The sequence below is a fragment of the Archocentrus centrarchus genome, chromosome 9 (assembly GCF_007364275.1).
Source record: "Archocentrus centrarchus isolate MPI-CPG fArcCen1 chromosome 9, fArcCen1, whole genome shotgun sequence".
Taxonomy (NCBI): domain Eukaryota; kingdom Metazoa; phylum Chordata; class Actinopteri; order Cichliformes; family Cichlidae; genus Archocentrus; species Archocentrus centrarchus.
The window spans coordinates 17134970-17151237 of NC_044354.1; the positions used below are offsets into that span (position 1 = coordinate 17134970).

Genomic DNA, 16268 nt, shown 5'->3' on the forward strand with positions numbered 1-16268 from the left:
ATGGACCTGGACTCAACCAAGCTTTCACCAAAAGTACAGGCACTGAAAATCAAATTGCTCCACTGATTTGGCTGGCAACAATGCACTTACACAGCCCCTACCTGATTTTTCTTTTTTCTCAGACAGGATCTTGTGTTCAAATGATCCCTTAGTTCTTGAAGGGTGTGTCAGGGAAATACCTGTTTTTGTTTTGTTTCTTGTGATGTTGAAGCATTTAATGGGAGTGTTGTGAGAGTGGCTGTGTAGGTGGGTTCATAGATGGACAGTTTCTAAAGTGTGTTAGCTGGCAGTGTTGCAGTGGCTCAGCTCAAACTTTATGTGCTCAAACTAAGTTATGTGTTTAAAAGATATTTAATCTACAAAAAAGTGCTTCAAATTGTGTAATTTCATGTTTTTAATGTTTAATGTCAAGTTTTAATGTTAATAAAACTGTTGAATCAATAAGGTGGTGTGATTCTTCTTATGTATCATTAAGATTGTACTGAATGGAAAGGAACTGCATAAATGTGATGCATTTTGATTAATTTGGTTTATTAAATAACCATAAATGACATGTAATTCAAAGAAATATGCTATTTATTTTGTTTAGGTAACCTGATTATTATGCAATTCAACTAATATACTTTATGTATTTGAAATAAATACACTTGTTATTATTAATTTAATTTAATTATACTTTAATAATAGTAAATACATAAACCTGACGATTATGCATTTAAAATAAATAGGCTTTATTACACTAATGAATATGCATCATGTAAGGTTTATTTGATAGGTTTGTGTTAAAATTATCTAAAAAAAGTAAATGGGAATTTGTCATGTAATAAAATGACATAAATCTTAAAGTTAGGGTTAAATATTTCTGTGAGTGCAGCTGGTATTGGTGAAGTTCTGCCTAGGAACAAATGTTGTTTTACTATGGCAGGTTTGGTAGATCAACAGGAACTACATCTTAACCTTTATAGAATGCATATTTTTGAAAGGAAAAAATGTAAAATGATGAGATGCTTACCTGTGCTCTCTCCAAAAGGTGTTCCAGCCAAAAGAGTCCCCAGGTTTTTGAGAGCCTTTTAAAGGTTCCAGGTTATACCAAGGAACCCCCCCCCAGTCCATATGTGGTAGCTACAGGATGTTTTCTCACAGGCTGGACTGCAGCAGTTGCTGCAAGAATCAATACCTGAATGTATTCTTTATAGGAGTAACCCAGTTATTGTCCTTACATAAACAACTTAACTGAGTGAGAGCAACACATCACCGCAACATCAGCTACAACAGGTAACACACAGATTTAGACTCTCAAGGAATAAGTAACATAACATAAAATGAATAATGGGGTTTTAGGGTGAGTGAGATTTTATTCAGTTTTTATTTCCTTTCTTTTGTTTTCCTTTTGCCAGTAACAGGATGGTGTGTGCATGCATGCGTGTGGTTTGGTTGTTCCTCTGAACTCATACCTCTGTGGTTTTCACCTTCGATCACGGTAAGAAACTGTGCGTGGGGGAAAACTTTGGGGCTGTAGGCCGCCCACGCAATCAGACTTTAGAAATGGTATTTGTTTTGTTTCCTTTGCACATTTTTTTTCCCCACTGGCTGAACAAAAGGCCAAACTAATATGAAGTGTTAAACTACCAAAACCAGTTCACAGATCTGCTGTTAAGGATGCTGCTGCAGTTAAGTTGGACTAAAAGTGTTTTACATTTTTGGATATTATTATTATTATTATTATTATATTATTATTATTAAAATCAATGACCACACTGCCATAAACTGTATTGCACTAAAATCAGTTCTCATATACCCATTGTCTCCTTATGATCATCAACTCTTATTTTGTATGAAATCATTTTACTCTCAGCTTCTAGGTTCACTCCAAGAAGGTCTGGGCTCTAGGTTTAAGAAAATTTTTATTAATCCCAGATGGAAATTCAGATGTCTGACATTGCTCATCTGCTATTTGTTTGAGAACTGAAAAACCTGATGGCTGTGGGTATCTCTCCGTTTTGCAGTGGAACAATTGTTCCATTGTTCTGGATGATCAGAGTTGCTCAAGATGGTTTCTGTGGTGGTAAATGGTTGCGCACTGAGTGGTAGTAAGACAGTAGCTCTGTAAGCTTCACTGACATTGGCGTACAGCAGATAAAAGATTTTATTTTCTCTGGTAGGACAGTCAACAAATTGTGTGAATCTAGTCAGGTGGGAGGAGAAAGAAACATGACTCAAGTCTCTTCATAGTTAATCTGTATCCTACAGTTTCATGGAAAACTTCAGATGGAATTTTGGCTGTTGCCTTGGGTGGAATGTACACAATTTTTGTTATGATATGACCAAATTCACTTGGCACATAATTTGGTTGCATACCAGCTGCCAATAATTCAGTATCAGAACAACACATCTTATCCTTGACAGTGATACGTGTAAGATGTAAGATGAGATTTTTGATTCAGCCATGTTTCAGTAAACCACATGAGACTGCACCCACTGTATACTTTCTGACTCTTCTCCAGATCATCACTTTTGTTAGGCAGAAAGTTAACATTTCATATGATAACTGTTTAGGGCTTATATCTCCACTTCCAAGCCTTCGCCTTTGCACTAGCACGGCAACCACAAGAAACCTCTTTATCTCAGCTGGAATAGGGTGGGATCTTCCAGATGTGCCCCATTTCGATGAAAAAAGTGTAAATTGAGTAAATTCTTCTCCCCACAGAAGTATCCATCAGTACTTGACAAAAATAAAAAAAAAAAAGACTGAAAAGATTTGAGTAAATATCAGAGTTACCAGACTTTGACCAGTTGAAGGGCATGTTTAGGTTCTGTTGTCAGCAGAGATCTTTTGGAGTGGAGTTTGAGGGCTCAAGATTATCCCAGCTGTCAGACAGCCAGAGATGCTGAAAAGGTCACCAATCGATCACAGTGCTAACACAGTGACAGACAATAATTCACGCACATTAGAATCACCATTTGACCTGACATGCATTAAGAAAGCTGAAGGGAACCCACAAAGAACATGCAGACTCCACACAGGATGGATGGCTGGGAACTAAAGTGAGTAGGCTATCTTAAGTCTAAATAGGGGAAGAAAATGTGTAATAAAGAGGAGAGGACCCAGGAAAGAACCCTGAGGCACACCTACACTAACAGAGGACAGGTGGGATTTGAAAGACTTGAGTTGGATGAACTGAATGCGGCCTGTAAGATAAGACCCTAGCCAGTCAAGAGTGGTGTGGGTGATGCCAATAGAAGATAATCTATAGAAGATGATGTTATGAGAAATAATATCAAAGGCTGCACTCAAGGAGAATAAGAAGAGAGAATAGGCACTTATGAAAGAAGTGGAACCTACTGACCCTTGCAGACTGGATCAGAAATGGTTTCCTAGCTAGTTTTATTTAGTTTTTTACTGCAAGCTATGGGTTTTTATTCACTGTTTGACCTTCAGCAATTATACCGTGTGCTGTATTTGTAAGAGGATTTGGACATGGTAGACATGAACCAACTGTTGATTTTGTGGAATGGAGTGGTGCACTTATTTTCATTTTTTTTAGGCCATCTCAACCCTTGCAGGAAGCAATTGTGGTTTTCTCAGCAGTTCTGCTCGCACTGTGGCAAATGTGAACAGCAGAGTTCACTTGAAACTGTTTCACAGATTCTGCTCCTTGTGGGTTCCAGCGTAGATTGTAGCACAAGATGTGGTGTGGATATGTGGTTTTTAACTATGACATACTATAACCCTGCCTATTATACCTGTTTAGTTCATTGCACCCATTTGAATGTTGTAAACACCATCTCTGTTTTAATTCAATATTTAAATTTTAAAAAGTAGCATTTTCTCCCAGAAGCAAAGGGATGCCAAGCTTCATCCATTTTTTCAGATTTTAGTTGTCCTCTTAACAAAAGTAGTTTGTTTAATATTACACTACTCAACATATGCTCAGTTAAACTTCAAACATACCAATCTGTCCAGATATGAAGCATTAAACCTTTGTAAATCCTGGTTTAGTTGCAAATGAAAATGACAACAGGTGCAGCAAGACAACACTCCAAAAAAAAAAAAAAAAAGATTTTGTAGATTGTGGGCACAGGTTGTGGTCTCTCAGCACATTTTCAAGAGTGTGGAGTAGATACCGGGAGATGGGTGTTACACAAGGAGGTCTGGACAGGGTTGTAGATAGACATTCAACCCAGCAGCAGGACCAGTATCTGCTCCTTTGAGGAGCACTACCTAGTGCCTTCTAAAGCATAATTATTATAAACCTTTGCCACCATAAAAGAGAGAATGACCTTCCTTTTCAAATAGGGTGAATAAATGGAACCATCCTTCACCATGTTGTTTTAATGTTGAATGATCTGTCATGTATCTATGTGTCCATTTGAGATATGTATAAATTGCATATAGAGCCTTGCTTGGCTGGTTTTAGCTGAATGTGTCAGTCCATTTATAGGGTTTGTAGGTTGTTTATGTACAGATGATGAACACGGTGGACAGCAGAAAACTGATCCAGACCACTGATCAATAAAACAAAACAAAAAACCTCAACAAAATCATTTATAGTTTTTGTTTTGCTTGCTTTGGGTTTACTTTGTTTTGTTTTGTTTTTAATTAAAGTTGGATTGTCAGTTGAATGCATACTAAAATTATTTGGCACTATGATGTGGACTTATGTCAGTGTCGGCTCGGGTGTTGTGAGTGAAGCACAGAAAACAATGACAATGAAAAATAGAGATCTTTGTGGAAATGCACAGGTGGGACAGCACCACATGAGTGAATCATTTAGGTATGTAGGAGGTGTTGCTGAGTAGTTTGAGTTTCTATCTGGGTAATGCCTGAATGTGGAGTTACAGGATGAGGGCACATGAATATTGCAGGTAGAGCTTGGGATCAAAAACAAGCTGCTGTCCAGATACAACCAAATAAATAAATAAAAATTGGCTCAACTGTGCATGATGTTTTACAAGGTATTTCAATGCACAGTTAACCTCCTTCTGTGTGTGTGGTTTTCGTACAGTTTCCAACCACTTTGTAGCAAAGGTCGCTGTCATGTTTAGTGTTGCTATTGCCACTGTTACAACAACCACTGTTTCACATAGCTTTATTTTATTTTTGCACATTAAAATTTGATTCAAAAATGCATACACACAAACATGCCAAGAATATTAAGTGATGTACAGGTACAGTGCAGCAAGAAACACAGTTTAAATGAATTTAATTCATGTGGTACAACATGAGAATCTGTATGTGTAGGCAGTTTACAGTTGTGCCTGAGTCACAACTTACTCAGGATATATGAAAAGTTAAACCACGCATGTATCACTTTATTCAAGTACTTTCTGACCAAACTGTTAAAATAACACTTTTTAAAAAATTTTTACCACATAAATGATTAATTGAAACACAGAATAATGAATAAATTTCATCAATTGCAGGTCTCTATAATAAATGTGTGAATCACATTTCCAAAGACCAGAGACATAAAGCTTTGTGACAGCCTCCCGCCAATCCATATACCTGTTCACACACATACATACAGACTAAAAAATAATAATTTATTTTATTTTAACTCATATGAGGTTTTTGTACATACATTTGACCAATTTCTGTCAAAACACTCCGAGGTTTTAAATTAAGGCATTGCTGAACCTCTTTAACAAACACACAACAAAACCTTTGTCCGTGTCTTATACATCTATCTCCATCTAGTGGTGGAAAAGTAAGTATATTATACTCAATGTGGTTAAAAACTTTACAGATGTGTTGTAAAGTCAAGCATTTACATAATATAAAATTGTACATACACCAATTAATTTATTTATTCTTGTGCAAACTTACACTGTTCATACATAGAAAATTGTGCTCTGCAAAGAATTTGGTGTTCAAATAAGAAAAAAATACGATATCTTCCTAAAGGTAAAGGTAAAACTTTGCAGGCAGTCAATCAAGACACTATGAAGCCACGTGGAGAAGTAACTTCTGTTCACATTTAAAATACTGGTACTGTCACAGTCTGCAGGATAAGCAGACTGCTGGTTTGTGAATTGGACCAGATGCAGAACTGTTGAGAACCGTTGAATGCTGAGGCACTAAGGAAAAATAACATTGGAAACTCTCAGGAGCTGGGAAACACTGTGGTGAGGGAAACAGGGGTGCTACAGAGCACTGGGACTAAGGAAGGGAAACAGACAATCTGACAATTGCATGGGGAGAAGTAGTGACAATATATCTACAGAAGGGTAATTAGGGAACGAATGCTGAACTGAATCACAAGAGACAAAACAAAAGAAGCAAATCTAAAAAAAAACAAAAAAAAAAACAAGAACAAAGACTAGACAAAGGAATCTCTACAGCTCTGTGGGGGGAAAAATGAAAATTAATTTTCTTAATCAATGATGGTAAAGTGGAGATTTTTACAGGTTAAGAGTATACTGAAAAAATGACTCTGTCACTCCCTTTTGCTAACAACTCTGTGATACACCCTATGATTTGGGCTCATACCACCATGTATCCAAGTAAGCACAGATGCACACAGTTTAAGTGCAAAATAATATCATATAGAAAAAAATCAATTATATCAATAGCACCATTCTAGCTTCTGATCAGCACAATGGACAGCAACTGCAGTCAGCGGTTGGAGGAACGGGCACATTTATTTAAGCTCATGCTAAGAACTAACACCATAGAACAAAGGAGAGAAAGCCCGTTAACCACAGGTCACAAAATGACAGGACGAGGTCACGGTACCAACAAGCCCACTCATTTACAAATTCTCACATCAGTATTCATACTCATATTCATTCCTCAAATCCAAAGTGCTCATCCTGCTCTTTTTTCTCCTCCCTCTTTTGAGCACTGCTTTTTTGCTTTGCTTGTTAAACATTAACAACTAACTGCTCCATAAAATACTCGCTGAAAAACATCTTGTTGCACAGTTGATGTCAAAGGGTACACGGGGATTTTCCACAAATGACAGGAAGTACAAACAGTACATTTCCCAGCATCTTCCCAGCCATCAAAACTTTTCAGAAAAGGCACCTATTTTTTTTATTCAGAAGAGCGTAAAATGACAGAGTAAATATTTGCAGCTCAAACTCAATTTATAAGGAAAATGTATACTGCATGAATAAAGCTGGGCAGTGGTTTGAATGGATAGAACTGTGTCTTAATCATTTAGTGGAACTCTTATAATGTGTCCAACTTTAGCTACATAAGATGACTTATGTGAGTGCCATAATGATGAAAGCGGTGTTTGACAGTTATACAAACTGGGTTTTTCTTACTTTCGTTCCTTGCTTTGACTACACCGTTGGAGCTCGTACACTAGATCAAATTTCCTAAATCACTGTAACAGTGACTCAAGTACAGAATCAAATAATTAAGAACATTTAGAGACAAAAACAGTTCCACCAGTTGACAAGCAGGCCTGGACATACTTTTTACCTGATGCTTGCATGTGCCAACAGACACTCAGGGTGTGTGGTCTCTCTTACAATGAATGGAAAAGAAATTTTCATTCCTAATGCAGTCAGGGCATGTTTAAAGTTTCACATTCATATCTCTAATTCCCCTCAGGTTGCATGTATTAACATGAGTTTTATATATAAGTGATGTTAAGAGAACTATGAGCAGGGTCTAAACAGCAAAGATAATCTTTGTGTGTACATGAATCATGGACCAAACAAATTACCATGCAGTTAAATAACAATTATTTATATAAAGGCTGAACATTTGCTGAAACAATAATGCATGAGTCCATGTGATGCTCAGGAAGCAAATCTTTCCAAGCAAGCCAGTTTATGATAGAAGACGTGTACAGTCATAATTTTGGTAAGCACTATTTGGATCACCTCTTTAAATGACTACATTAGTGGGTTTTTTTGCGTGTTTAAGTCAATTAATGGCAACTAGTGCATATTTACATTACTGCCACTAATCTCATCTTAAAGAGTTAAAACTTCTTCATTTTCTTCAGTTTACCACATTACTTTTCAGTTTTACTGCAGTACCTCTGCAGAAACTTGAAACATTTATTTTATTGTCTGTCCCAATTAGCATAGCATAGCATTCAGTCTGGAAGCAGGTTGGGATGTACCTACTCCTGGGGGCAAATGTCAGGCAAGGTGTTTAAACCTTCAATATCAACTAACTGCAACCTTTATGTGTACCCATTTAGTGCTGGGCAGGGTAGTGAACAGTGTGTTTTAAACAGTTCCTCCAATTACTGCTATTATGGGCAGAAATGGCACTGAAAGGGAGGCACAGATGGATGATTTTCATTTCTTTACTGTATTGTGATCAATTTTTAATGTAAATATTTTGATCTTTAAGAGTTCATGTTTAACCCTGTGTCCTGAAGTTACAAATATAAACCAGCATTATATTAACCAAAATAATTATTAAAAAAAAACAGCAGGCATTGTAAGGAATGGGGAAATGTTTACATTTACAAATAGATTTTAATGGCAACATTTCTATGCTAAAACAAAAGTGGTCATATTGACTGAGTAAAATTCAGATGTTAACATTTGTCATCAAGACAGAAAAAAAGGGAAAGGTATAAACCGGTTTGTTTGGAACAAAGAATTCACGTTCATGTTTGAGAGGGACTTTAAAGGGCAATCACTTCCAAGCATGCAAGGTAACCTGCTAAGACCTGCTGCAGTAAATGGACAAACCCACTGATTTATACTCACTGCCAGAATACATTCTCGGCAAGAACATTTGTCCTTACTTTCTCTCCAGCTAAAAATTGAATTAAATGCTGGAAAAAGCTGGGATAAAGACCAAGCATGTAAACATATCTTTATATTTTGATGATAACTGGCAAGTAGGCAAGAGATTGGATCAAAATCCATGCTTCCCTGGGAGAACAGGGATGATTTCCTTTAATTTGTGCTTTGAAGGACAGCGGATCAGTTCTTTTCTGTGGATATTGATGTAGCCTTGAACAGCATTTCTATAATACTGCTGTTTATAATGCGTAATGATGGAGCAGGTCTTCTTTTGGTAACATAAAATCACTTTAAGAAGTTGGATCTGTAAATGAAGTAATCACTGTGTAGGATGACTTTAAGTAAGTACAATTTATTTATATAGCACTTATCACAGATAAAAATCACAAAGTGCTTCACAACAAAAGACAAAAAATAAAAGTATAAAAATATAAAACAATAGAATACAGCATAACAAGTTAATTAAAACTTGCAGGTACAATCTTAAAGGTAAAGAATTAGAATACAGTAAAAAGACAGATTGTGGTGATAACTGAGTATTTTTAATCTCTTCTAATCCTTTGATTCTTTTCTGACTTGATTTAGAATATATGCTGTACAAATGTCATATTAAGAGGTGTCACACTGTAATGGACGGTGTCTCTGAGAGGTCAAACTCACTGCAACTTAAGAAAACACTAGAAAAGCACTCAATGGATGTTGAATAAAAACACAATGAAAGTAGAAAAAATCCCAACAAATTAACACAAAATAAATGGAACTGTTTCTCAGGAGACAACAATGTGACTGAAGTGACAGAAGTCAAACATGGGAAGGACTGCACTGAGACTTGCTTAAAAGTAGCAGAAGATTTATCAGTGTTGTGAGGGAGAAAAAGATGGAGGTAATGTGTGTTTTAATCACGTGACTCATATAAGACTATAGATGATGTGTTTGCTACAGTATCAACTGTTTACTGTTGTCAGCTTGTCACTTCTACAGCTGTTTGAAGAACCTTTTTTTTTTTTTTTTTTAATTTGTCATATACATGCTGTGAAATTCAGTCTTATGTTTAACCCAATCACAAATGGAGAATGTAGCACAAACAGCACAATGTGAAGTAGGGGGGCAGCTAGAGAGAACTTGGGGTGCAACATGGGGTGGGGGGTGGGGGGTAAGGGCCTTGCTCAAGGGTCCACAGTGATGACAGCCCAAGGATTCGAACCAGCCTCCCAGTGATGAACCTTCTTCTTTTCCTCTAGGCAACCACTGCCTCCTTTAGTAATTTCTTTTTAGAAGTTACATCACATTATTGTCTTTTTCCTATTTACATTGTGTTTTATTAAAATGTCATTGTTTTTTATTATTAATATTATTTTGTGTTTTATTGAGCTCCCATTGTATTTTGTGTGCTTTGGCATCATTTTTGTATTAGCTGGTGCTTTTTACAGTAAATTGCAGTGCATTTGACCTCTCAGGGCCACCATAGTGATCACATTTGTACCAGTTATGTCCTCTTTCTTCTCTTTAAAAGGATTCTTTAAAGAGCTTTATTATACTGATGAGAAAAGTATTTCCCTTTATTCTACATACAAAATACTCATCTGGTACCCTGCCAAATTAACACTAGTTTCATGCATGAAAATAAAAGTGTGTGATAACTTGAAATGACCTTTTGGAATTTTCAGGGCATAAAGTGTGGCTATAAAAGACAGCAGCTCGAGCTGGTTTAAGATTGTTTTGGTAAAGGGAAGAATGTTGTGGGGAGATTATAGCCTCACCACTATCTGTCCACAATATGAAGGCACTGACTGCTGTAAACTTTAAGTGAAATGAATGAAATTATTTTAAAGCTGATGTTTGAACAAGGTAATATTTGACTATTTAAGATATTAACATTGAAATGGGCTAAGAAATGCTCAGAAGCTAGTTGACAAAATTTTTAACCTATCTGCATACTATATACTGTAGCTTATATATATAGTATAAAAGTAAATAAAGTACTGTTAAAAACATGCTATATAAATACACAGAAATAAAAACAATTATATATATATATATATATATATATATCTATATATATATATATATATATATATATATATTATATATATATATATTATAGATATATATATATATATATATATATATATATATATATATATATATATATGTGTGATTCTGTGTTTCTGATTTGTGTTTCCACTCACACACGTCATTTCTTCAAACTATAATACAGTAACATGTGACAGTAAAGAAAGTGGTGTGATAGCTATCTGAGCAGAAATCCTGACAGATAGAAATAGTCTGAGAGAAATAGTTAGGTAGGAAGTAAAAATGCTGTTGTGATACTGTATATTTACAAGTGCAGGTTTTTAAGTGAATAGCTATATTTTTCTAAAAAACTCAGTATATTTCTTTAGACGCCTCTTTAGAGTTGTCTTTAGAAGCAACATTGGTGAGTTGGACATTCTCCTGGCCTGACCGCTCTTTCTTGTCACGGGCCTCTCCCTCCGTGTGGAAACCAACCATCAACTGGTAGATTATTACACCAAGGGTGGCGCCAAGGAATGGGACAAAAATGGGGATCAAGAACCAGCAGTCTCTAGCCCTGAGGAGAGACAAAGTAAAAGTTATCTTCAGGTAATAAGGGTCAATAAATATAGAGCAGTGAAAGTGAAATATGAAGGAAAAATTGTGTAAAAAAAAATCTGTCCATTTACGTGAAGACGGCACTCCCCCACCCAGCCATGGCAGTGAAAAGACGCGGTCCAAGGTCTCTGGCAGGATTTACTGCATAGCCAGAATTAAAGCCCATAGACAATCCAATGACCAGAACCACAAATCCCACAGTGAAGGCCTCCAGCCCTTGGGGGATGGGGTTGTTGTAAGGATCCACAATAGCCAGAATGCAAACTATCAGTGCTGCTGTGCCGATAATCTATGTTGGAGAGATAAAATGTAACAGGGAATTACAAGATCATCATCTATATTTTTTACAGTGTAAATTGTGCACATGATATGTGTTCATGTTTTAAAAGAGTACCTGATCAAAGAAACCGTTGACAAGGGTGAGATGCTTTGCAGGGTAGGTAGCAAAGATGCCAGCTGTGGCTCTAGGTCCAGTCACATTAAACTTCCAGGATGGTCCCACAGGGCATCTAGAAGGACCCAAACAATAAGATGGATCATGGATTTTATTTCTTTATCATTACTACTGCTTCTTCAAATAGATAAGAACTAGATCATTCTGCTTAATCACTGGAAGTCTTCACTTACCATAGTACATGCCAAAAATAATAGCAGCGCCAAAAAAAGCACCAATTGTCTGAAAGAGGAAGTACATGGGGAACTTTCTCCAGCGCTCTCTTCCAAGCAGACACAAAGCAAAAGTCACTGCTGGGTTGAGATGGCCACCTGCAAATGCACACGGTGATATTATGTCAGTGTGTGTGTGTGCAGATCATAATTACACAAAATTAGAGCCGTGCCTAAAGTAAAAAAAAAAAAAAAGACATACACACAGACAGATCTGATGACAAACATAAACTTCAATAAATCTGTTTGCTTACCTGATATTTGGCCACAGACCAAGATACCTAACATGGCAGCAAAGCCGAAGGCAAAGTTGACAGTAAGGAACAAGCCGTGAGAACCACCACTCAACACCCTCTGGGCCACAGCACCACAACCAAACATCTAGAGGAGGAGTGGAAAAGCAAGTTAAACTGTGTGTCAACAGGTTCATACACAATGTTTTGGCTGTTTCCATTATAGAAGCAGTTATTATATTCAGCTTCTTCCGACTCAGAAATACTCGTATTGATCAGTGATTCTGTTGACAAATCCCAAGTACTCGGTCTGTTTCTGTCCTAATGCAGCTTGTTAAGTGCATCAATACTCCCAACTTTTAGCACAGTCAGGAAGCTTATAAAAGAAATCCACAGCAGGATTCCTCAGTCAGTGCTAACATTCACACCTGCACACACCCCCACACACCCTTGGCAATGCTTTTTACAAGTTACCATACTCTAGGTGTTTACTACCTGTCAGTTTGATTAGCTTATTATGTAAAGTGTGACTTCATACCCAGAGAGAGAATGTATAATTGAAAATCGTAAATGATTGCAGCAAATTCTTGAAACATGTACAAACTTAGATGTAAGTCCAGCATATAAGGCAAAAGCAGAGTTTGTACAATTCTAACATGCTTGAAAATCAATATTTGTATGACCGCCTTTATTCTTCAGTAGAGGATGAGCTCCTTTAGACAAGCTTTCTTGTCATTTCTTTTAGTCTTCAGGAATAGTTCTCCAGGCCCCTTTTCAGTCCAATTGTTGTGTAATTTTGCATACCTCAGCCTTTTCTCCTAAAGGAATAGGGTGTGGCTTAAGACTTTTGCACAATACTGTTTTGAACTGTTCTTCTGCCACCACTGAGGTGTCTGATGAATAACTGCACCACACCCTCTCCTGTTCAATCAGTACCCAAAGAATGAATATTTTCTTCTTCTTTTTTTCTTTAACAAAAATCTGTGTTTTTACAATTACATTGTAAATATATTTAAGCCTCAGACTCCTCGACGGAGACTGACAGACGAATTGGTGCGGTGTCTGCGGATGCTATTACGGTATGCCCTCCTAAAGAAAGCTGAGCGCATGGCCATTACCACCTATGAAGCCATCGAGACTTGAACCATCCATTCATCTGTCCATTTTCATATCCGCGGCAGCAGCCAGAGCAGAAAATCTCAGACCTCCCTCTCCCCAGCCACCACTCCTCCAGCATATCCAGGGGGACACCGAGGCGTCCCAAGGCCAGCCGAGAGATATAATCTCTCCAGCGCGTTCTGGGTCTGCCCCCGGGGATCCTCCCGGTAGGACATGCCCGGAACACCTCACCCAAGCAGCGCCCAGGAGGCATCCTAGTCAGACGCTCGAACCACCTCAAGTGGCTTCTTTCGATGTGAAGGGGCAGCGGCTCTACTCTGAGCCCCTCTTGAGCGACTGCACTCTTCACTTTATCGCGGAGGAAACTCATTTCCGCCGTTTGTATCCGTGATCTCTTCTTTCGTTCATTCTCCAAAGCTCTGGTCTGGACTGAGGTCTGGACCTCAGCATTTACTTATTTATTTTAAACAAGATAGTATAAAATTGCACATATCAGTCAGTTACGCTCTAAATTGCTTTTTCTTTGAAAATACTATAGGGATTTTTGGAATAAAGAAAGTTTATTAAGGTTTTCAGCATGCAATTTACTGCAAATTGTCTCTAATTTAACACCGGAAAGCACGCCTAACATTGTGCCTGATGTGGCTGTAATTGCGATTAAGAGTGTTTTATTTACTTGGAGATGTTATCAGCTCCTGGATGGCTCGCGGTGCCAAGTCTTTGCCTCTGTCTTCTGACTCCTCACCGAGTCCTCGTCGTGCAATGATTAGAAGCGAGACTCACGTCCTAAATAACACTGGTACTTCTAATGAACCAGAACCGAACTTAGCCTCAGAGGGAGGTGTCGGTACAAAACAGCCGACCATTTTTTTTTTCTTTTTCTTTTCTTTTTTTTAAAATTTGCAGCGAGCTGCAAAAAACTATCATGGAAAAACTAAAAGTCCCCGCAGCCTCGAATGCCATGCAGGGGAAAAAATCAATCTGATCATAAATCCAGCTGTTACACACAGATCTCAGACTTTTTTTTTTTTTTTAAGAAGCAGTCCCTCTCTGGATGAATCCTGCGCTTAACCTGTCTCTCATGAACCGTTACTTAAACTGCTCTTTCCTCGCTCATTCATCAGGTCTGCTCATTTTTTTTTTTTTTTTTTTTTGCACGTTAATTTGCGCTGTTGTATGTAGATCAAGCATGAAAAAGACAAAAACGATAAAAGACAAACTGTTAGACATTAGTTGAGGATACTACAACAAAATTCAATAGGGAAGGAACTTAGAGAAAATAAAACAGAACTGTTGTCAGTATGCAGTATATTTTAAAGGATGAACATTATTTTAATGCTTTGATGAGATGGCGCGTGATTTTTACGCATACACACATTTGTACATACTTATTCTCTTTCTCACATACGAGTATGCACACGCATACTTACCACAAGGATGAGCGTGCCGAGACACTCTGCCAGGGCTTGACGAAGCAGCAGGTTACGGATCTGGAAGAAGCTGGAAAGTTTTTCCAGACACTCCTTTTGCCTCCCCATGTCTTCTTGTCACAGGTTGACGAGACTGTAAGAACTGACACAAGCGCACAACGCAAGTAAGGTTTCCCGAGTGCCTGAGAGATGCTCATATATATATATATAGAACTGAGCTGGGCTGTAGCCAATCCTAAGCTTGGACCAACTCTGAACCACGCCTCTCTCTTGATTCACAGCCAACTTTTCGCTCTCTTCCTCTACACCTGTTTTGTAGATGGTGCCAATTTACAACAGGTAAAGACCTTACTATACACTTTCCAAATGATAATTCATCATCCTCAACACATGCCTGCATTCATATAAATTGTGTAGCCAATTATAATTTAGTTGAATCTTTGAATTTACTGCTTGGCCGCAGTAAAAAAACAAACAAAAACTTACTGATGATGCTGCTTCTCTCTCCCTCAGAAGTGAATTTACTAACACTCATTTTTAATAATTTTTTTCTGCATTTACTAATATGCACGTTTTTGATTTAATTAAAAAAACAATTGTTGGCAAGTTTCCCTGTCTTAGATGCACTTACACTCATCTGCCACTTTATTAGGTATACCTGCTCTTTAACACAAATAATCACATGGCTGCAACTCAGTGCATTTAGGCATGCAGACATGGTCAAGGCAACCTGCTAAACTGAGCATCACCATGGATAAGAAAGGTGATTTAAGTGACTGACCATGACATGGTTGTTGGTGCAACATGGGCAGGTCTGAGTATTTCAAAAAGTGCTGATCGACTGGGATTTCCCCACACAGCTATTTCTAAGGTTTACAGAGAATGAACCGAAAAAGAGAAAATATCCAGTGAATGTCAGTTCTCTGGGTGAAAATGCCTTGTTGATGACAGAAGTCAGACGAGAATGGCCAGTCTGCTTCAAAAGGATCAAAAGCAACAGTAACTCAAATATATGTTGTTCAACTAGGGAGTGTGTTCAGATGACCATTCCTTTATCTGTAACCTACGCACACCCTCTCTCAGGACCCTCTGTGTTAATGGGGTCACATTTATTAGTTTTATTGTCCTTTTGGTTAGTCTCTCTTTATGTAGGGACATGTAACTGGGGGAGGATTTCCTCTTTATGGTTGGGTTAAGGAGGGGGAGAACAGGGGGTTGAAAAGGGTATAAGTACATTGTGTTTCTGTGCAAGATTCAGAACTCACTTACATACTTATCAGTGTGTGGGTGACTTCTCCTCGTATACGAGCAATAAACCATGTAAAGGAATCTTGTCTCTCTCATTTGATAAATAAATTTTCCATAACACTTTTTACAACCATGGTATGCAGAAAAGCACCTTTGAATGCACAATGAACCTTGAAGCAGACCACACCTGTCAACTAAAAATGGGAAACTGAGGCTA

The 16268-nt window shown here is 37.7% G+C and overlaps 1 protein-coding gene across 1 annotated transcript; it reads right to left on the reverse strand.

The window, feature by feature from the left end:
* Positions 1 to 10850: 10850 nt before the first annotated feature.
* Positions 10851 to 14969, reverse strand: LOC115786291 (aquaporin-3). The gene is given in 7 exon segments (XM_030738381.1): positions 10851 to 11314; positions 11427 to 11644; positions 11750 to 11844; positions 11847 to 11864; positions 11983 to 12120; positions 12276 to 12402; positions 14804 to 14969. Coding segments are annotated over 7 exon segments (909 nt in total). The 5' UTR covers positions 14912 to 14969; the 3' UTR covers positions 10851 to 11109.
* Between the last annotated feature and the right edge of the window lie 1299 nt (positions 14970 to 16268).